General features: G+C 49.2%; 2 protein-coding genes across 2 annotated transcripts; both read right to left on the reverse strand.

Annotated features, from left to right (window-relative positions):
- Positions 1–1227: 1227 nt before the first annotated feature.
- Syce1l (synaptonemal complex central element protein 1 like) lies at positions 1228–13532 on the reverse strand. The gene is made up of 11 exons (XM_021170416.3): positions 13331–13532; positions 7111–7173; positions 5146–5205; positions 4987–5067; positions 4249–4296; positions 3944–3998; positions 2720–2792; positions 1900–1969; positions 1739–1823; positions 1559–1631; positions 1228–1332 (listed from the first exon to the last, which is right to left on the reverse strand). The coding sequence occupies exons 1-11, from the start codon at positions 13530–13532 to the stop codon at positions 1264–1266; spliced, it is 879 nt and encodes a 292-aa protein (XP_021026075.1). The 3' UTR covers positions 1228–1263.
- Mon1b (MON1 vesicular trafficking associated B) lies at positions 12025–21208 on the reverse strand. Its single transcript, XM_029480869.2, has 6 exons — positions 21065–21208; positions 20505–20662; positions 18709–19053; positions 17439–18258; positions 16949–17096; positions 12025–14694 (listed from the first exon to the last, which is right to left on the reverse strand). The coding sequence occupies exons 2-6, from the start codon at positions 20650–20652 to the stop codon at positions 14494–14496; spliced, it is 1662 nt and encodes a 553-aa protein (XP_029336729.1). The 5' UTR covers positions 20653–20662; positions 21065–21208; the 3' UTR covers positions 12025–14493.
- Positions 21209–23015: the final 1807 nt, after the last annotated feature.

Consider the following 23015-nt stretch of genomic DNA (forward strand, 5'->3'; position numbering starts at 1 on the left):
TACCTAAGAATGGTGAGCACTCGTATGCATCTCCTGTTTCTTTACACATAGAAAGGGGAGGCGAGGAGTGCTGGAAAGAAGTGACTTGCTCACAGTTGTAAGGACGAATGGCAACTGGAAAGACTATGCCTAAATTCTCCCAAGCCCCGCCTTTTAAAATCCTCTACAGAGTCTGCAATGCAGCCCATGCTTTCCTTTGATAGAGATCTGCTTCCCCAGTGCTTCATTATAGCTGTGGTTTTCCGCACTCATCTCGAAAGGCCTCCCTGTCTCTATATACAAATCTTTTCCAAAGAGAAGTGCCACTGACCACTGTAATAAGCCAGGAAAAGCCTTCTAAGGACCCTTTGGCCTGGACCCTGTAGTGAGGTAGAGGGAACTTCGGTAGGTGCCTGCCTCCTAAAAACTGATCACTTGTGTAGAGCAAATGAAATACAGCCAGTGCCTCTGACTCGGTATGGGCCATGTGATGAAGTGAACCATCTGTGTACTTGCCTGAAGACTACTGACTGCTCACAGACCGGATCTGCCTGCTCATCCAAGCTCAGCATTTCTGTCTTTGTGATCTCTTTAGCGGACTGCCTGGGCTATGGCCCTGCACACTGACTTAAAAGACCACGCAATGAGGAAAGTGTCTTCTTGGCCACATGTTGTGTGGGGGGTCCCCTGGGTTGGCAGAGGGTTTTGGTTTCACTGTTCCCTTGACAAGGTCACACAGAACTGAGTCATGAGGGAGGTGCCCAATTACTGACAAGGTACTTCCTCCACTGACACCCTCAGAATACTAAGCACACTTCCTCCAGCTGAGATTCTAAGCTCTATGGTGGCAAAACCTGTGGGAGCGATGGTTTCTAGAACTTTCTTGGGAACTAGCAAAGTGCCTGAGTGTGGTGTATGGTCAAAGCACGTTTGAACTCTTAGAGTTGGAAATAGTTCAATGATCTTGCTATGGTTGGAGAGTCCTTCAAGTTCTTATGAGCTGAAATTGGTCCCTATTGGGACTGGGGATATGGCTTACCTGGCACACTCAAGGCCGTAGGTTCCATTCCCAGCGCTGCCAAATAAACAAACTTCATTTATTCGTTGTATGAAATGTAATCACCAACGTGAAGGAGAAAGAGGATCTGGACACCTCCCCACCTCATGGCTGGGGCCTCTCTTACTTCCAGAGACCTGATATGCACAGACTCAGGAGACTCTTGGAATCATCTTTATTTCTTGGTAGTCCTTGAAGGAATGTGAGCACTGGTAGGTCCTCGTGGCTTAGCAGGGCGTTCCTGTCCTTGGCAACTCTCCTGATGGCTCCAAATGATGCTGCTCCTCTTGGCTAGCCTAAGGTTAGTGGGAGCGGGTTGCAGGTCCAGAACCTTGGACACTTTCACCTAGACACTCCCTTATCTGCATCTGCTGGCTCCTTGTGGCTCCCTCAGTGTGTCCCAGAGGCTTGGAAAACCTCTGATCCCTTCTCTCAGTGAACCTCTGAGTCGCCCCACCCCACCCCTACCCCACTCCCACCTCATTTCTCTCTGGTCTCTGCCTCTGTTCACCAGGTGCCTACCTCCCCTTTGTCATTCTGAGCTTCTGGGCTGCACTGGGACTGCCCCCCCAATTCCTCCAGCTCTGTCTTCAGCCTATAATAAAAGCAGGCGAGCAGTGGTCCAGGGCACTGGGCAGAAGAGTCAAGACAGAGAGGCCTGTGATCTGACACCAAGGCTGAGGGCCATGCTCCTCCTCTTACCCACAGTTCCCTGGGCTGTCCCAGGTCTCTCTGGCCTCCTGCAGCTGCTGCTCCACCTTCTCCAGCCTGGCTCGCAGCAGAGTCCCTGAAGGCGGTAGTGGGACATCAAGGGGGGCCCCTGAAGCCATGGGTCCCACCACCCATCACTGCCCGAGCCTCACTCTCCACAAGTAGCTGATCTTTCCTGTGCTCCATCGCACTGATCTCCTGGGCCAGTCGCTGCTGCAGGACCTGTCAGGATGAAGGCTGGTCTCTCTGTTCCTCTCCCCTGAAAGCACCCCCAGCCCACCCTCCTTTGCACTTTTGACAAAATCCTTCCCTAAGTTGGGTCATTCACTTCATTCGCTTGTATTTTTAACTTGGCAGTTTCTGCGGGGGTTTGGGAGGGGCAGGCTACAAATTCACTGCACCCAGTGTTTCCCTGTGTCTCCCCTTTTTGCTCAGAATCCATTTCTTACAACTTTTCCAACCTCCCCTTTAAATTTGTTGTTCTTCGAATGCTCCAGGAGTTCAGCCTTTCTCAAGAACGTATGCACTAACCCGCATATTGTCCTCACTCCTGTGCTCAACATAGGTGGTCAGATGCCAACAAGTCAGAGATGGTGGACCAGGGTTACAGGATCTGTCTACTTTGCTTTCTTGGTTGTGCTCTGGGTAGACATTTCCCTACCCCTCAGAAGCCTGGGGTAGAAAGGGCCCTTTGGTGTACCACTGCCCCCTCCTGTCTGGGATACTGCTGAATGACGGTTTTCTGGAGGGTCCCATGGGCCTCTCTGAGGCCAACACGAAGTCCTCAAAAGCTGTGACAACAGCCAGCAAAGGATGCTATCTGTGAGTGTGAGGGCTGGTGAAAGGTAGCCAGTTGTAAGGCCACGGGCAACAGGAAGGGGGGAGTCAAAGTCTATCCCGGGCACCGGACCTGAGCAGGGGTAGAGAGTGACCACTCACAGACACTGAAGCCCAGCCTGGGGAGGAGCTTACATGGAACTCCCAGAGGTCCTTGTGTTGACTTGCCAGATCCTCCAGCTTCTCCTCCAGTTGTTGAGCATCCAAGCTGTGGTGACAGCAAGAGATGAGAAGTTGTGTGGCCAGGATCCGCACCTAGTAAGTCAGGTCTGGGGTGCCTCGTGCTCCCCAGGTCCCATGAACCCTTCAGGTCCTGCCCAGTGCTCCCCTTCATGGGTCTGTAAACACCCCCTCTCTTCATCACACAGGTCCCACTCCCACAACTTAGCAGCCCACCAAACTGCAATCTTAGAAATAACCCCGGCTTCTTTGGTCTGAATCCTGAGAACTGGACTGTACGCTTCCTGGGGGGAAGATCATTCACAGCCAGACTCTGCCTCAGCCCCTACTCTCTCTGAGAACGCTTCCCTTTCCTTTCTTGTGTGACACGTGATCCATGGATCCTTCTGCGGGATCACAGCCCTGTCCGTCCCATTGTCCTTACAAATGTGTCTTCCCAAGAAAACCATATGGATAAAGGGGCAGTTGGTCACACTGTCTAATTTATTCTATCGTCACCACTTAACGGTCATGGAAGTGTCCTGTCTTCAAGTCCTATTTTATAGAAGGGAATCAAAGAGTATGTATTGTAGTGGGTTTGGCTTAATGCTGCTTGTATATTTGGGGTCCCCAAAATTGTTTGCAGAAGAGAATCCACACGTCCACATGTAAGACACTGCAGGGACACTGTCCCCCAGTTGGCTCAGATTGGTAAATAAAGATGCAGGCAGCCAAAAGCTGGGCAGGACAGACAGGGGCGGGGCTTTAGGATTCCCGAGCTTGGGACAGAGAGGAAGGAAGAGGAAGGAGATCTGGCATGCTGGAGAAGTAGAAAGAGAGGAGAGATACCATGCTTGAGAAGAGTGGAGGACAGGGAGCCATGCTGGACATGTGAAGGAGGCAGGAGAGTGCAGCCCAGTGGGCAGCACTCTGGCTCCAGGGCAGCCAGATAGGATATAGAATTTAATAAGTAATAACTTGGGATTATTGGTGGGAGGTGAATTTACCACATGGAGGTTAGGAAGTGACCAGCCATTGAGGTGATTAAGACATATCAAAATATAAAGGTTGTGTGTGTTAGTGTGGGCAACTCAACAATGTATCCACTGGTGAGGGTAATTCAACAGTGTATTCATGACTTATTTTACTTGCTCCCTGGGGAAGGAGGGAGAAGGTGGGGAAGGAGGGAAGGACTCTTACTGTGGAGTGTCACTGTCTTTCTCCTGGGGATGCTTCTTGAGAATCGACACAGCCTCTGTGGAAAAAGCAAAAAAGATAGCCTGGTGAGGGACAAGGTTAGGCAGAGTCTGGGACCTCCATATCACACATCACCTCGGACACTGATGGGAACGCGCAGGACTTGGGTGCATCCTTCACAAGAGTATCCGGGGGCTTGGGGTGGGGGAGTGGAGCAAAGCCCAGGACCCAGCTTTCAGTGGGCATCCCGAGGCTGCTCGGGAGGGTGGGGCTTCGTGAAGCCATGGGAAGAGTAGAATGATGAGTACCTTGCTTTTTGCGCAGGACCTCCTCTAGGTGTACTCTCTCTTCGTTCACTGGAAAACACGATGACACTCTCAGGCCCCGGAAGCTAACCTCCCCTTTGCCCACTGCAACTCCATCCAATAGGCAGAATCACACAGAAGACGGGGGAGGGGGGTGACATGAGGTAGCTTCCTCCTACGCTGTAAGCATCCCCCACGGGGTCCATCCTATCCCTTTCTCCCCTCTCCCACATCCGTGGTCTAGGTCAGTGCCAGCAGAGTCAAAGGAGTGACCACTCCGAGGAAAGTACAGGTTTGTCCCGGAAGGAAGAGTGAATGAACTATTAAAGAAGCAAACGCCATGTCAGGCAGATAAAAATGGGGTTCTGAAGAAAGAAATAAAGCAGAGGACGCAGACAGACAGACAGACAGACACACACACACACACCCGGGGCCGGGGGGGGGGGGGGAGAGACAGAGACAGACAGAGACAGACAGTCAGAGACAGACAGAGAGGCAGAGAGAAACAGGGGTGGGGAGGAGGCAGGATTCTGATTTTACATAAAACCATCAAGGGAAGCCTGTTGGGGCTATCTGAACTGGGAGCTGAAAGATAACATCTTAGAGTGGCTAATCTGAATTGTATGGGCTAAAAAGAGGGCCACAGGTGAGAGCATAACGTGGGCAAAGGCCCAGGAGTCATGTCTGGAAACACCAGCAGCAGACAGGGGATCCCTGGATCCCTCTTTCGGCCCCACTCACAGGAGTCTAGTTCCCTGTGCATGGCTTCCTGGAGTGCTTGAGCCTCTCCCAGCTCCTCAATGGATCTCTTCTTTGCTGGACCTAAGAGGGGGAAAAGGCATTGTGTGAGGGCTGCCTTGCTGCTGGTATCAACTGGCCAGTCTAGGGTCCCAAATGTACCTTGCTGCAGCTCATTAATGCGGTGGATCAGGTCCTCAATCTGGGGCTCCAGGCTTCCCTCTGAAGAAAGAAAGGCAGACTAAGCCAGAAAAGACAGGCGCTTGTCTGTCCCAGGCATGGAGAGGACTGCAATCAGGGGCTGGGTTTCTAGGTCTAGCCACCCACCACAGGCTATTACAGAGCACCTGCTTCGGACTGGCATCTGTAGCAGGTCCTTGGCCCTCGCAGGGCTTGCATTCTGGGTAGGGGAGATGGCTCTGAGTTAATCTGGTGGCAGTGCCAGGTACAAGGATGACACAAGGTGGGTGATAAAGAACATATGGGTATTGGTGCTTTTTGAGATATGGAAAGACCCTAAATGAAGGGCAAGAGACAGGCCCTGTACAACTGGGGAGGGAATGTGTGGAGTGGGAGCTATTCCAGGGAGAGGGAACAAGTATGAATCTCTTGCTGTGGGAATAGGTAAGGGTCACATACAAAGTCACAGAGGATGGGTAAGCTAGTAGGGAGGAGGAAAGAACACGGTGTGTGTGTGTGTGTGTGTGTGTGTGTGTGTGTGTGTGTGTGGAATGTCCTCCAGGACCACAGTGGAGGCTTACAGCTGCAACTTAAGTGTGGTGGAAACTGATGGACCCTTCCCACAGGCCTCACTCTCTTCGAAGGGGGCAGAACAGGCTGTCATTCCTGCCTCTCTGGTCTCTAGCTGTGACAACAAGGCTTTCCAGTGACAAGCGCCACCTTGCAAATTCTCAATGTCTTTGTAGAGAGTCACTTCTGACCTTACAGCCCATTTTACACCTCTATAGGGAGAAGCCTTCCTCCTGCCTCATCATGTTCTGGATCAGGGTCGAGTCACAAGCATTGGGATTCGAGGCTGCTTTACATTTGCCCAGTCTCACTGCTAACACCTAAAGCAAGCTAGGGAGTCATGAGCTTAGCCCCAGACTTTTCAGGATGACAGACCCCCTTTCTAGATACTTCTAAAAGAGTGGATGTCCTCCAGAGTGCTGAAAGCAACTGGCAGAAATCCCCATGGCCCCCGGACTTTATTTCATAGCAGACAGTCAGGGTAGGTCACTACACATTTATAGTCCTGCAGTTTCTATACAGTTGCAATGAAGTGTAGGAGCTAGAGTGGGTGATATGAGAGGAGAGGTTCCATTTCCTTTGAAGCAAATCAGTGGATACAACAAGTGAAGCTGAGAGTGGTCTGGTGGGGGTGGGGGAGTCTTACTTCAAACCCCGAGTTTGCACCAGCTCTTAAATGGGTACTCGGTATAAGCTGGCTCCCAGGTTCCTTCTCAACAAAAACGCCAAGTGCAAAGCCCTCTGTATTGTCCTTTGTCGTTTGCGGGTTGTAAAGGGACAAGAAATATACCCCGGTAAATGTTGTTTATTTTAAAAGAATCTCTGGATGACACTTGACCATTTAAAAACTGCTGTTGTGGGCAAGCAGCTCAGTGGTCCTGGATTCAAGCTGCAGCACTAATAAACAAAACCAAAAATAATATTGCTTGCCTGTGGATCACGAAATTGAATAAACAGATATATGATAGATTAATGGATGGATAGAAAGATGAATGGACTGATAGTGTGTGTGTGTGTGTGTGTGTGTGTGTGTGCACACCTATGTCTATGTGCCCCTATAGGTGGAGGAAGATTTTCTGTCCTCTTAAAGATTTTGAAGTTTTAGCTATGATTTCTTTTTCTTTCTTTCTTTCTTTCTTTCTTTCTTTCTTTCTTTCTTTCTTTCTTTCTTTCTTTCTTTCTTTCTTTCTTCTCTCTCTCTCTCTCTCCCTGCCTTCCTGCCTTTCTTCTTCTTCTTCTTTTTTTTTTTTTTTTTGCAAAGAACAGAACTGAATAGGAATAACAGGATGAGTTTCTAAAGTTGTGAGTTGAAGCTTTTAGGTTATAATTCTGTCTGCCTGACTCAAAAATCTGAGACTTGGGCACAGGACACCTGACCTTTCTGTAGCTTTTTCACTGTCTCCAGCAAGTCTTCCATCGTATTCAGAGATGTGGCCTGTCCTGTAGGGATGAAAACCAGAATTACAGGACCCAGCAGGCGTATGGGCAAAGCCGGGAAAGACGCAGACCCAGGTCAGAAAGCAGCTAGAACTCAGTAGACACTCCTTAGCTGTGACTGACCAAAACTGGGCTGAGGGCCATGTCTCCTGCCACAGCAGGGCGCCTGGGGAACCAGCTCTCTGTTTTTAAGTATCATGATGTATCCTGGATGAGTTAGCTTTGCTACAAGGGGACAAAAGACATTCCTGAACTCCTCTTAGTCAAACTCAGGATGAGAAGAGAGAGTGTCTTCTACTGCTATTGAAAATTCATGATGAGATTCCAATAAATGAAACACGGAAGACAGATTTCATAGTGAGTTCTTTAAAATAACTATAGCCCTAACTTGTGAATTCTAATGAATTATTAACATGCTCTTAATACATATTTACTTAACATGTGTCTATGTGTGTCACTGCACATATCTGTATGTACGTGAATGTGGTGGTGCATTGAGTTATGTGGGCAAATGTATAGGGCAGAAGTCAACTTCTCTAGAATTCACTCTCCACTGTATTTTTTGTAACATAACCTCCCTACTTTGGGCGCTGGCCACGTCAGCTGGACTGGTCAGCCATCCTGAGTATGGAGATTGACATAGTTCCGATCCTCACTCCTGCTCACCCTGGGCTGGGGTTGCAGACTGTCCTCAACAAGGGTTAGACTCGTTCTGTACTCACCATGGGTTCTAGGGATGTGAACTCAGGCCCTTGTACTAGGGCAGCAAGCCATTGACTCACTGAAGCCCAGGCCAGGGGCTGCTAATCATTGTAAGCAGAAAGAAGTGGGTGTGAGGAGCCTCCTGCTGGACAACCAGAACACCACTTATGAAAGCGGGGTGGGAGGGGGAGGGGGAGGGGAGGGAGCGGGCAGGAGACAGACCCTGGAACTGTACCAAGATTTTGACATTTTTAGTTTTAATCCAAACGAATGCAAAGGACAGATGAACATGGTGATGATGCTATTGGGAATCTGCTCAACATCATGAGGACTAGGAATCAGTACACAGTGGGGAAATTGGGGGTGGGGGGGATCCCTACATTAATAAAGACTTGTTCACACATCCGTGAAGCAGGGGTAGAGCCTCTAACCAGAGTGCAGAACTCAAGACCTCAAGTCTGACCCAGTTCTGTCCTCCACTCAAACTGTTTAAAACCACAAGGAAGGTGGGCTATCCACTGATGCCTTGCCAGAAGGGTGATTTGTGGCTTTGCTCTTCTTTTTAAACTCTCAGCTTGGCCCCACTGTTATCTTGTGTGGGCTTTCATTCCTGAATCTCCATTTAACTCCTTAGGGCTTCACCTGTCTGCCTCAAGAAAATCAGGCTGTCACTTTACCAGTCTCCTTCCTTATGACCACTGTAATTGGTTATGTATTTGTTGGGAATTAGCGTGAGTACCTCTACCCAACTCCATTCATACAATTACAGATAACTACTAATAATCAATGATGGAAGAGCTAGCAAGAAGATGCTACCCCCGCAGTAAGAGATATTCCCATCAGTAAACAAACTGTTCTTCCTTCAAGCACTGACTGTAACATTCAGCTCTGGGTTGGGTGTAAAACTCCTACCAGCATACATTTGTAAGTGTGGGGTTGAATAATTTTGAACATAGTTACATCGTGTCCTTTTAATACCTAATACTGAAATATAAAAACACAAAGGTTGATCTCTCTGATTGAGTTCAGTTACTATTGTAAATGTCTTCAAACATGAGTTTGAACGGACAGAAGAAATAAAGAATGACCTGTAGCCCATGTCAATCGAACTACAATGGACTGACCTTATTTGGCTCCCAGTTCAAGCAAATGTTTTTTGTTTATTTGTTTGTTTTTCATGATGCATACTTCTATACATGTTTTAGCATGAGTCTGTATTACTTTAAAAGTTCAAACAAACACCCCTAGGAAAAAAATGCCCTAAATTCTTGGAATCAATGATAAAAGCTCAAACCCCAGCGACTGCCTCCTCTCCATAAGAGCCTGGGTGGAAAGGAAATAAAGATCAGAAACACAGACCACAGCTAGAAAGTGAATGCAGAAGTGCTTCTCCACAGAATAGAAAATCCCTTATCCTCAGACCCCACGTTCCCCAGTCCCTCTCCCGAGAAGTCATTCAGTGATATAAGCTCTTGATTCTCATCCTGACAGGCACCCTTTCTCCTCACACAGGACAGACACCATGTGATACAGGATGTGGCAGGTCTTCTATTTCTCACTTGACAAAGTACAGGTGATCAGCTTATTCTTTTTGGTGGCTGTGTGGCTTTCCACTATACACACACACCATAATTTAGGAGCAGTCTCCTACTGTTGCCTATGAACTGACTCCTTCACAGCTGTAAACGATGCCATGCTGAGCAGATTTTCCATTTCTCAGCTGCTGACAGGAAGGAGCTCTCCCCTCTGTGTCTGCCATCCATACCCTATGGTGTGTCATTATGTCCTAGAGTTCCTTTCTCTTGTAAGGATATTTACCAATGAATTATCCTAGGCCAGTATGACCTCGTCATAAGTAGTTATATCTGCAAAGATCCCATAGGCTGGCTAGTTTGTATCTTGCTTGGATGTGTAGATAGACATCTGCCTGTATGTCTATGCACCACAAGTCTGGTGCTCAGAGGTCAGAAGAGGAACCAGAGCCCCTAACTAGAGTCACAGGGCTTTGGGGGGTGCTATGTGGGTGCTGGGAATCAAATCTGGGTCATATGGAAAAACAGTCAAGTGCTGTAACCACTGAGCCCTCTCTCATGCCCTGCTGGTTAGTTTTTAACTATCGACTTGCCACAACCTCGAATCACTGGAGAAGCCTCAGTTGACGAATTGGCTAGATCAGGTTAGCCTATGAATATGGCTCAGGGGCTGGGGTTGGGGTGTTTTTATTGCTAATTGATACGGGAGGACCCAGCTATCAAGGTACTGTCCCCCCAACTTGGGGGTTCTGAAAAGAGAGAAAAGCTGGCTGAGAGCAGGGAGTAAGGAGGTGGTATGGCTGCATGTGTTCCCCTCTGCTCTTGGCTGCACATGCATGCTGTGACTAGCTGCTTGAGTGACTACCTGCTTTGATTTCCCTAAAATGACAGACTGTATCTTGGAATTGTAAGCCAAATGAACTGTTTCTCTCTTACATTGCTTTTTTTACCAGAGTAGTTTATCACAGCCACAGAAATGAGACCAGGACCTTCTGGTTTCAAGTAAAGGCCACTGTTTTGCATTTATTATCATTATTTTTTAAATTCTGTAACAATTTCATACATGTGTACAATGTATGATACTGCGAGGCTCTGACGGACCCAAGCTGGGAAGAGGGGGAGATCACACTTTTATTTTGGTTAATTTTTGTGATGCTGTAACTCAAACTCAGAGCCTCACATACCCTAGACCAGGGCTTTCCTAGCTATGCTATGGAATTTACCACTGTCAGTGACTATGTTTTCATCTTTTAGAAACAAATATTTCATGTGTCATTTAAAAAAAATTCATACCTAAATAAGATTCTAAACATCTTTGAAAAGATGAAAATTCCCCTTCTCTGAATCTCACTGCCATGAGACCATCATCTCTAAGCTGGTACATGTCCTCCTGAGACATTTTTATTATTTAAAGCGATTTTAGTATTTTTGCCAAGAAAGAGAAGCTCCCAACAGAGAAAGCGGCTTGTTTTCCTAGCATTTTAGAAAGCCTTTCAAGCACGGTGAGGAGGTCATGATGAACCCTAGTGCTCACGGCCTCGGGTCTAGGATGGTTAACATCACCCACACTTGCTTCACGTTTAATCACACCCAGTACAATTCACAACCGTCATGTACACTTTCTGATACTCAGATCATACGTGTGTTCTCTGACCAGCCCGTGATCTCCAGCCGGCCTTGGCAACTTCTGCAGAGTCCACCCGTGGTTTTCCTCTCTCTGCCTTTTTACAGCTTGTCATAAAACCCAGGGTGAGTAACAAGAAAACATTCTTAGCTTTCTATCTTCTAGTGTATGAATGTTTTGCCTTGCAGGTGTGCCTGGTGCCAGTGGAGGGTGTCAGATCCCCCAGAACAGGAGTTATAGGCATCTGGGAGACACGGTGTGGGTGCTGGGTCTCACACCTGATCATCTGCAAGAGCAGCCAGTGCTCTTAACCACTGAGCCATCTCTCCAGCCCCCCAGGCTATAAGAAATTCTAATTTCTAATGGAAAAACATTGAAACCTAGTATCTCTGTGAACTTAAAACAGTAACAAAGAGCCTTCCATGTTACAAAAGAAAAGAGGCTGAGAGGGTAAGTTCCCCCATATAACATTTTATTTTGAAATTGTTTCAGATGTACACAAAAGTCATAGAAATAGGCTGTGGTACTCTATCGGCATCTCCACGTGTTGAGTGTTTGTCATCTCTAAGTTGTACATAGTATGACCCACTAGTCCTGAATACTCCAGTGCATATTTCCCATATATGGGGGCTCCAGGTACTGGTATAACTTAAAATCTGGGTGTTAGCCTGGGTCCCTCGGGCTGCTGCTCAGCTTCCCCTTGACCTCTTACATTGTAAATTACGTATTTCTAAGAGATAAATAAAATAATACATCATGAAGGCCTCCACTTCGCTCCCCTTCCACAAATCCAAGCCCCCTTCCATAATTATCAGTGTGCTTACCTCAGGCCGTTTTCGAGGAGCTGCCCTTGCCAGGTACATTCCCGCCTTTCTCATTTCAATCTTGATATTCAATAATAAAAACAAAACTCCTAGGGCCCACCTCTTATGAACAATTTTGATAAACAATTTTATCAACTGAAATTTAAATTTCTCCACCTCTTATTTTTAAAAAAAAAAAATCTACAATCTGCATGGATATACCTAGATTTGGTCAGGTTTTGGATTCAATTCTTCTCTCTCTGCCTCTGTTAGTAACACACCACTGGCCACCCCTGGTCCACGCTCGTGCAGTCTGTCTCCTGTGATGATCTAGCATGGAGATTGTAGATGTGGAACAGCATCTGCTGAAAACTATAAGCCCCTACCAGAAGGCCACTGGGGCTGCAGAGCATCCCCCTATGGCCAGTCAGTGGCGAAGAAATGTGACCTGATTCGTCTTCTGCCTTTCTCCAGGGCCAATGACGACCTTATTACTTAAACTCTGAGGAATGTGTAAGGTTGATGCTAAATGTTTACACCTCTGGGGCACTGTACCGCGTGCTTAATAAAATGCGACTTGTCTGATTTCTATTCTTTGAAAACTGACGCCCAACATGTGGCTCCAATTCAAGACAAATTCTGTTAAAATGACTTCAATATTCACCCACAAAGAAGAAAAAAAAAAAAAAAAAAAGGAAAAGGAAAAGGAAAGGTCACTGAGTGCCAAGCACCAGGCAGGTGTTTCAGGTGCCCAGGGAAACTGCAGGTCTTGCTCTTGAAGGTCACATTCATTGTTTTGGAATCTGAGTGAACAGGTCTGGCAAGATGCCACCTCCCCTGTTTGGCCATGTAGTGACGGGCTGGATGTGCAGGAAGGAGGGGTGGAGACAGATACAAGGACAAAGATTGAACACCCGTTGAAGCAGAGTCAGGGACCTTGGTCACACTATTTTCTCTACTTTAGAATGTTTAGAAATTTTCTATAATTAAAACAAGAATGCTCTTCTAGTGAATTTACCATGAGAGATATTTTCTTTCCAAGGAACTGCAATTTCCAGTAGTTTCTAGGCTGGACTACACTTCCTTGCCCCCAATGAGGAAGAGAAACTGTCATTACTAAAAGTCAAACCAAATCGGACAAAACCGGGGAAAGCCGTGCTCAAGAGCCTTGTGAAACCCATGTAGTGATCTAGGCTGGCTGTGAAGTGACAGAGGAGATCCTTCCCTCAGCTGTGCAGCGACAGAGAAGTTTTGGGAGGACATCATTATTCTCCCCTCCCCCCGACTTGCTGAGTAATGGGTCTTGAACTACTTGCTTAAGATATTTAATATGATCAATAAAGTTGGCAAGTTTACCTAGGTGATGATAACACGCATGTTATTTTTTTTTTTCCACTTTGTGGAAGTTTCAATAGGCTAAAAACTTTTTTCTAAAAAAATTCTCAATTATCGTAATGAGCCGAAGCCTCTTTCCCATCTACCCTGTTGGCCCTCACTACCTCGGGTGTCTTCAGCTTTCTCAGCTCCCAGCCACTCCGCCATCAAAGGCTCCAGCTCCGCAGCCATTTCCCAACGTGGGGTATCTGCGCATGTGCCTCGGAAGAGAAACAGCAGGGAAAGGCAGCACGTGCCACTATAGACATTGTAGGAAAACAGGGGGCGGGGCGACACAGGTGTCTGCTTGGAGCAAGCGCAGAACATCTGCAAATGCAACTGCTAGCTTGCGTTTACACGCATGCGCGGGCCCAGTCTCTAAAAGAGGGCTGGAAGCCAGGTAGTGAGAAGTTGAGGTGGGTTGTGAGCACAAGCTCTTTAAGGGCTCTTCTTTAGGTTGTTACTGCAAGCGTTCAATGTCCAGAATATGTTCATGCTAGGCATCAGCACAACACACTTCCAACCCCTGTCCATTTGTTTACAGGTCTCCACTAAAAGGTACAGAGAAAGTGAACGCTTTGGCAGCTAAGAGCATCTTCACAAAGCTGCATCCCGGCCCAAGGATGAAGTCAGGTGGATGCTGGAGGCCACCTTCTTATTCTTGTAAGAAACAGCCCAACATGGTGGAGCTTGAGTCTTTTGGGGGGTTGTTTGCTTTAAAGTAGGGATAGGGAAAAATGATGGGAACGGGGAGGGAGCATGAAGAACAGAGGAATGTCTTGAAGGATTCAGCTTTAGGCCCTTTCTGTACAGTTTGTGTGTGTGTCTGTGTGTGTGTGTGTTTAAACACCCAGGCTGGTTTCAAGAACAGGCTAGCCCTGCATTCCAAATTCTAGAGCCCTTGTGGGTTACCCACCCCTACCCTGAGGAGAGCCTCAGCCCAGTCTCAGGTCTGCTTGGAAGATGGACATGGTAGCAACCTGGGCTGCTTAGAAGAGGCTGGGAGGAGACAGCTGGTGACGGAGGGTACAGTGGCATTCAGGCTAGTTAGGGAGGTGAGGCAAAGGACAGAGGAAGCGTCCCACTTTCCTAAACATGGAGGTGCATGAGGGGGCTCAGAGAGCAACCTGTGCCTCTGGCTGCTGTCACCCTTCTCCCATTTGTGGGCAAACCCTGACATCTTGCCCACCTACCCAGGGAGACGGGGACCAGCTCTGCACAGACCTCTACCCACATTTCCAGAGTAGACACAGTATTTAAAGCCAAATGTGGTCACTCCAGCAGTTGTTCAGAGTCCTGTGAACAAGCCATTGTTGGGGGCCTGGTCCGCCGAGGTGGATGGGGGTGTGGAGTATTTGGGTGGGTAACGGATGAAAAGCCGGTCCTCTTCCTTCCTTACCCAGCGTAAGAGCTTCGTCACTACTAAGATGGCACCAGCCTTGGTTACCAGGGGGCTGAGGCAAGTATAGAGCTCAAACTTGGAAGTCACCTGGGGAGAGGGGAGAAGAGAGTCAGATGGACTAGAGTGAGTCATGAATGATTCTGTGTTCCCAGCCCAACCCTGTGTGCTTCTGAAGCTTGGGAGACATGCTCAACAGCAAACGGATATGGCTGGCTGGGCAATCTGGTATTCATCCTGTCAAGGGCAGACAAGAGGCCAGCTGGATCAGCAGCTTCAGCTAGGTGATTCTGACTCTGTGTGTTCTCCGTTTGCTTATCTGCAGATTAGAGATAATGTAACAGCAATACCCGGTATTGAGGGAGCAATCATAACATCCCCGACTGTCCTTGCTCCTGCCCCTGTGGTATCATCTCAGCCTTGCAGAGTTTACGATTCAAAGTGATTCTCACACCACCCTGAGGCCTGTCCTCGAGGTCTCTAGGACCTTCTGTATGCCACTTGCCACCACTCTGCCCAGTGTTCTCTTTCTACCCCAGCACCATTGGCCTCTTTTCTGCTGTCCCCTCAATCCAGCCTGCCTCAGATCTCAGCTTCCCCTGTGTATAGGCAGTACCTCCTCTAGGGACCTCTCCACTTGGAAGCCATCTTTCCAGCAAGCCTTCTCCCGACCACTTGATCTAAAACCTTGGAGTTCCTTAGAAAAAGATAGAAGTATTCCTTGGCAAAATGGCTGAGTCCAGGAGGGATGTAGTATGTCAAGTAAGCTGTACTTGTATGTGACAGAGATGTGCCAATGGGAGACAGGACCCAAGCTACCTAAATCAGGAAGTCCACAGGCTAAGTCCCAAATAGCTGCAGAAAATGCTAGAAAAGTATTTCACACTGCTGAAATCAAGTACAATCTCAAGAGGCCACGTTTATATAAAATATAAACATCTGGGCCAGTGAGATGGTTCAGTGGAAGAAGGGGCACTTGCCACCGAAGCCTGACAATCAGCTAGGGGAGTATGGATTCTCACAAGCTGTCCACTGACCTCTACACTCAACACACATGTATATGCATATACATTAAATAATAAATAAATGTAATTTCAAAATTTAAAAAACATTCAATAAGAAGTCTGTTCTTATGTAGAGTCCCAAGTATAAATGTAAAAAGTGGAGTGGTTAGAAAAGCGATCACCAGCCGGGCGTGGTGGCGCACACCTTTAATCCCAGCACTCGGGAGGCAGAGGCAGGCGGATTTCTGAGTTCGAGGCCAGCCTGGTCTACAAAGTGAGTTCCAGGACAGCCAGGGCTATACAGAGAAACCCTGTCTCGAAAAAAAAAAAAAAAAAAAAAAAAGGAAAGCGATCACCAAGCAAATACCTGGTAATTGCTACAAGTTCAAGTCATAGAGGCATGTTAAAATGAAGGAGGGCATATACTGCTAAAACCCACAACTACACAGGCCATGGGTGCCACGGGTGCGTGCTAGTTACAAAGGGGAAATACTATCGTTCATGTGTGGCCGGTTCCACCTTCCCTGAGAGAGCCGAGCTGGTGTCACGGCCCCTTCAAACGGTGAGCTTACTGCATGGCCTCTCACCATGACCATGCTGAAGCATGAGAGAGCTGAGTCAAGGGCACTCTACCAGCAAGTTTATAGACTGATGTCCTTTGACAATGCCAGGACCACAAGTCAACAAAGCCTGTGGAAACATTCCACAGCAAATGAGACCAGGGAACATGAGTGCCTGAGGGAACGGCCCCTCTGTGGTGATTCTTTATACTGGCTTTGCCACTTCCAACTCCAAGATGACTTAAAACTGGAAACAATCATCCTAGCCTACAACACTGGATCCATATTAATATTCACTATTATTTAATGGCCCTGTTGGGGGAGGTCTCACTCCTTGTGGGACTGCCTTCCTGGCCATCAGCCTCCCTCAGTAGCTGATCTTTAACAGACTCACAAGACAGTCACTCCAGGTAGAGGGCACAGAGCAGTCCTGACCCTGCTGCAATGGTTAAGGAGAGCTGGGGCCTCTACACTGGTAGAAGGGAACTAGCAAGCACAGAGGCAGTGGAGACGGGGTCCTTGAAAGTCAAAGACCCTTGCCTGCTTGCTAATGGGGGACAGCAAGGAAATGGCAGGGCTAAAGGGAGAGCTGAAGTCAGTGAGAACTTCTTCGGTAATTCAAAACACATGTGCCCACAGGGTCAGTGATGCAGATACAGGCAAAACCTGTGCCCATTCCAGCATGCCCATGGAGGGTGCTAAGGCTAGAAGGGATCATGACAGGGAGAGCAGGCTTGCAGGAGGGAACTGACTGACTGACTGACAAGCTGATCAACTCACCCAAGCCAGCAGCGTCTCTTTCTCAGCCACGTGGTAAATGAGGCGCAGGGGCCGGGAGGTGCTGTGGAGGCGAGCATGCAGGCGGTGATACAAGTCTGACAGTCGCTGTCGCTCTTCCTCTCTGCTGTATGGGGCCTCTAGCTCGGGACTGCAACAGAGGGAGGCAGTGGCATGGTGAGTCAGAGCCTGCCTCCCCTCCCCTCTCAGGCTAGGGACTGTGATTAAGTTATGGGGCTCAGCTTCTCCCAAATAGACTTGAGGGGTTTCTAGTGGTTGTAAGACAAGCTGCCTCCATTAAACTGGAAAGGAGAGCCTTTCTCCCACTACAACAGGGGGACTCCTGTAGGTTGGTGCTCAAGCCTCTGCTATCAGAGAACTGTCTGTTCCCCATTTCTAGAGCATGGCCTCGCTATCTCTCCTAACTCATGTGTAGAAGATGCTGACTGTCTTGGTTAGACATATCTTCAATCAACTTGGGGTCAGGGCCCACCTGGTAAACTGTGGCAGCTGGCGGTGTTGTTCAGGGATATCCAGTGGCTTATAGAGAAAATGCCGGAGGCCAGGGGCTCCCACAGCCTGCACACTGTAGGCTGGGGCACTGGCTGCTGGGCCATTAGAGAAGTTGGCAGCCTCCCCAAGAGTACGCAGGGCACCAAGGTTGTGCATCCCATCTTCAACTAAGCGCCGGCAGGCAGCCATGGCATGGAAGGCTTCACGGTTGGTACCAAGCAGCAGCAGGCAGACGGGCATGGAATCCAGGCGGGCCACATAGGCATAGAAGAAACCATCCGGGTTAAAGCGAGGCAGGCACACAGGTGCCCATGCTTCACCTGCCGCGAAGGCTGGTGCACCCACCCAGTCAAGCAGCAACTGTAGATCAGCAGGGTCCAGCCGGCACTCCGCCAGCACATTCCTCTCCTGGGCCGCAGTTATCAGTCGACCGCCAACAGCCAGCACTGACAAGGCCAGGCCTGGGGCTGTACAGCGCCGCAGTAGTGTGCCCAGGGCATCCCGCAGTGGACGGGCCAGAGGCACACAGCGCACAGCACCCAGGAGCAGGGCGCCCGGGTCTTGCTCCACACTGTCCAAGAGCCGGTCCAGTGTGCGCTCTGAGCCGGCCAGCAGGCGACGGAGGTCATAGTTCTGCTTATGTGCGAAGATGCGGGCCACGCTTGCACGCGTTAGTGTGCTCACAATTTGGGCGTGTACAGCAAGCAGCTCACCTCGTAGCTGTGCTGCAGACTGTGGAGTCCGGGACACAGCCACTAGCAGGAGTGGACCCTGCTGCAGGAACACCAGCTTGTGATCCTCTGGGGGGAAGGAAGAGTGGATAGGGTGGACACAGACCAGGAATGAGCCAAGGGGTCAGAAAGGATGCCTTTCCCAAACCCTCTCCAACACATACAGCGCATGGCCTGACTGAGCCTGCGCTCTTACTCTGCCAGCACCTAAATCAGGGCGAGGACAAGCTAGGGTTATCGGGACACTTGTGGGGATATGTTGGCTGTGGAGGTATCAGGTAACTCAGACACAGCATGGGGTCAGGTGCTGGGATGGTGAGACAAACATGGATTCAGACATATCCAGGTCATCCAGTCCACCTCCTCACTCCTAGACAACATGAAGGACCTCCAGACAGTTACCCTGACCCACTGACTCACTTCTGGTGGGTGGGCAGGTGTACCCATGGCTCTATCCCCCAGCCATCCATATTCCCGGCCACCAGCCCACCGCTCTTCAGCCCTTTCCTCGTCACTCACCAGCATAGATGGCACGGATGGCGTCTCCTGCACTCTGTACGAAGGACACCAGGGCTGTCATCACCCCCATAGTGGCCGACAGTGCCTCCACGCTACCGTACCGTGAGTAGATGGGCTTGCCTGCCTCACTCAGCACGAACACGTGCTTCCGTTGGCTGCGCCAGTCCTCGTCACTGGGGTCCCCCCCATCGTTGGGGTCTTCTCCCTGACCCTCAGAGTTACTCTCAGGTTCTCCGGTGGGGCTGCTGTCTGAGGCTGCTGCAGTTTCCCAGTGCTCACAGGTGCTTGATGCAGCCTCAGCCTGAGGCAGAGGTGATAGGAGCCTGGATGGCTCTTCCTTGGATCCTGAAAGGGAACCTAGAGTGGCTCATCTCCCACTAACCTTACATTTTCCACAATCTACCAAATTCTTACCAGCTCTCTCACCCCCACCCCCAGTGACACCCCCCCACACACACACACTGACACACACATCTTCCTAGCTGTTCAGTGAACATGGCTGAAAATGTCCACCAACACTAAGGTGCCAATGAGCCTCACCCTAAAACACAACCCAACATGTCCTCACTGTCCTTCATTGGCCCCTCCATTATTCCCTTCAGACACTGCCTTCCCAGGCCTTCAAGGCACCTGCCTGCTCTCTGAATGACTATTGGCCTCCTTATTTACAGTGGCTCTTCCTTAACTCCTCTGACCCCTTCTTTATCCCTCTCACGTGTACTTACCCCTCAGTGACCACCATTAAAGTGCCCCCACTGACTTCCCTAACCCTTTTCTATCCGCACCCACATCCACTGATCCCTGCTGATGCCCAGTGACTCTCCAGGCTAACCAGACTCCCAGTGATGGTCCTTATTTTTCCCATGACAGCGCCATTACTGGCCACTGACACCCAGATCACCAGGACTCCCCTAGCCTTCAGCCACTCCCCCGAATTACTTCTGCTGCTACATTAACACCCAAACAAACACATATGAGCATCCCTGACACCTTAGTCTTCAATTACCTTTACATGACAGTTCTTATTTTCCTCTAGGTCTGAGCCCCCACTACACCAATGGCCACCATTAACAATCACTAACCCACAAGGTGTTCACGGTTCCCACTGTTTTCCGCCCAGAGTTATCACTTTAAATCCCATAATGAAGCCCCTTGCTTTCTTCCCACTGCCTCTGATGTCTACTGACTCACCCAAGGACAATCATCCATTTGCAACCCCATCTGATTTTTTCACCCTCAAGTGTTTTCCTATGTTCTTAATTGTGTACTGATATTCCCATGTTCCCAAATACCCAAGCAACACGTCTCAGTTCCTATCAAGGAACTCCCATCAAGACAACCCTTTTGGGACCCAACTATGTCCCCTTTGATTCTTTAAGGAGCTACACTCAGGTCAAGTACATTCTAATTTCCTTGCAACAGAAGGGTGTCCCAGGATGTGAGAACGCCATTGTTAAAATGGGACTGTTCCGGGCAAAACAGCACAGTCCATCTTCCTAGCCTTGACACTACCACCACCACCCACCCACCATAGAATACATTTGTAGAGGCACAATGCTGCCCCTTCCGGACAGCAGCTGACACCCATTGGCTTCTATGTCATTTCTCAACGATTTCAATTAAGTCAGCAAGCCTGTGTCCAACGACTGACTGAGAGCTATGCCTCAAGCTACTTTCTTGGGTTCCCAAAGACTACCCACTGGTCTCCCACTGATCTCTTCCCCACTCAGCTAGCAATGACAAGCCCTGGGGGGGGGGTGGGGTTGCTTCCAAGGTTTTATTGAGGGAAGCTATACCTGTGTCCTCCGGGTCCCCATCTCCGGGATCCAGCGTGCTTGCGTGAACCCTTTCACTGTCTCCAGCCTCCTCTCTGGGGAACTGCGGGTCCACCAAGTCCTCCACGCCCCCGGGGGCTGGGACAGCATTATCTCCTCCGGCCTCCATCTGCACATCCCTGGAGAGAAGGGGAATCGAGGGTGATGGGCAGCAACAGAAAACTTCTTACGAGCCTTCAGGGAGCCAGACCCCCCGGATACATTCCTAGTGCGGTTTCCCCTACGGTTTTCGACAGGACGCGACATTCAAAACCATGACCAAATACTTGCACCCTCCGGCACTTTCGGATGGGTGACGCTCCGCTGGGCTTCGGCCAACACGGTACATCAACACCTGTTTCAACCTCGTATCTCAACTGGGTGGACAGCAACACTTTGAGGAGCCGCCGCCGCACCACACTTCCTGGTGTGGTGGGGACTTGCCACACTTCCGGAAGCGACGCCTCCCGGGACACTTCCGGTTTCACGGCCGTCTTGACTCCCCGGAGTGCCAATGGCAGCCACACGCTGCGTTCCCTCACCGTAAAGACAGCGCGGGACTCTCCCGGAACGCTGTGGAATCTGCGCGTCCTTCCACCGGACGCAGCCAGGATCCGCTGTGAAGTGGGGCCAGAGCGGCCCTCTTCGCGTACCAAGGGCTACCGGCTGAAGGGGGCGCGGCCTGGAATCTACTAGGTCAAGGGGGCGGGACCTAGTCCCTCTCACCCAATCAAGAGCAGGCTCTCTCTTATGTCCCGCCCCATTCTGGTGGAGCCTCCGCAGATCGTGTGCGCTAATTGGCGAAAACCACTGCTCATCCCTTGACTGACATCTCCCTGTTTCTAACCGAAACCTCACTCCTGTTCCGGTCTTTGCTGGAGCGAGAGAGTGCCGAACCAATGAACTCGCGTTCCCAGAATTGGGACAACTTCACGTTCTTTTATCAATTATAGAGGCAGGGCGGAGCGTATGCTTGACGGACAGCTCTCTTTCCAATCCGAACGTCGCCCGCAGCCCAGTCAGCCTATGGGACTCGGATGCTGAAGCAAGAGGCGGGCTCTGCTGGTGGGACTGACTTGGGATTCTGGACTGCGCGAGGGGCGCTTACGGAAACAAAAGCAAGCTGCTTAGGGCTAGTGTGTGCCGGCAACACGAGTGGCACCCCACTAGCAAGGAGAGGTTCTGTGGGCCGAGCCAACCAGATCGGCAGCCTAATCCAATAGCGGAGTGGGGGGTGTGGTTGTCAGGGACCGCTGCGTTCTGGTTGGCTGAGAATTCTGCCGCGCCTACCTCCGGGTATCCCCATTGGCTACTATGTATGACGGGCCAGGGGCAGCAACAGCAGTGAGGAATCTTGTGAACAGAAGCACTTAGACGCTTAAGGCTTAAGCCTTAAGGCTGTGGGGCGGGGATAGGGGTATCTAGGCGGCCAGAAGTCGCTCCAAACTAAGTGTTGTTCATTTTGGTTTTGAGTCACAGGCTCTTATATAACTCAGGCTGGTCTTAAACTCGCGATCCTCCTCCCTCACCCTCTATCTGCCCCTAAACCCAAGTCAGAGCAGATTACAGTGCTGCTCCAGCACCTGGCTTTGCCTTTAGATTTAGAACGAGGGTGTGAATATCCTCACTCTGGACGTCCAGGTCCGTGTTTTAGGTCTTTCTGTACATTGGTCTTTGAGACTGCTTGAAGCCTCGCAGTTTGTGTCTCTGAGTGTTATTATATTATTATCAGAGAAAATAGAGTTAAAATAACAACAATAACAACAACGACGACGACGGCATAATGACATAAAGATCGAGGATTTCTGTTTTGGATACAGGGTTTCAGGTACCCTGGGCTGGCTTCTCACTCACTAAGTGGCAAGGATTATTCTGCTTCCCGCCTCTGTTTCCCCAGTACTTGAAATAACTGATGTGCCCTTAACACCAGGTTTGTGTCATGCTGTAGTGCGAACCCAAGGCTTCATGTATTCTGGGCAAGTATTCCACCTCGTGAGATCCATCCCCTGCTCCAAGATCAAGGAGGTGTCATCAGCCAGGAGACATAACATCCCTGAATATTTAGATACTCAAAGACAAAACTTCAAAGTACCTAACTGTCAAATTGACAAAAACTCAAAGGGAAAATAACTCATGAGGTTAGGTGATGATTTCAACATTCTGTGCTCACTAAAAATGGCCGAAACTGATGGCAAAAAAAAAAAAGGATAAATATTTAAATCTAAATATCTAATATCTAAATAAATAAATAAGGATACAGAAGATATGAACAACAGCTGCCAAATGAATTGATATTTATAAAAAAAAATTCTGTTCAATTACAACAGAGTAGAATTTTTTTTTCAAATGCGCATGCTGGACCAAAAAAAAAAAAAAAAAAGTTAGTGCCCCTTTAGAAGCTAAATCTTTCAGAGAAAATTGTTTGATTACAACAGAAATTGTGGCTATTGTTAGCAGAGATTGGAGAATTCTTCCAAGACTAGGAATTAGGTC

This window comes from Mus caroli, unplaced genomic scaffold (assembly GCF_978045245.1).
Source record: "Mus caroli unplaced genomic scaffold, Mus_caroli_1 scaffold_10, whole genome shotgun sequence".
NCBI classification, from domain to species: Eukaryota; Metazoa; Chordata; class Mammalia; order Rodentia; family Muridae; genus Mus; species Mus caroli.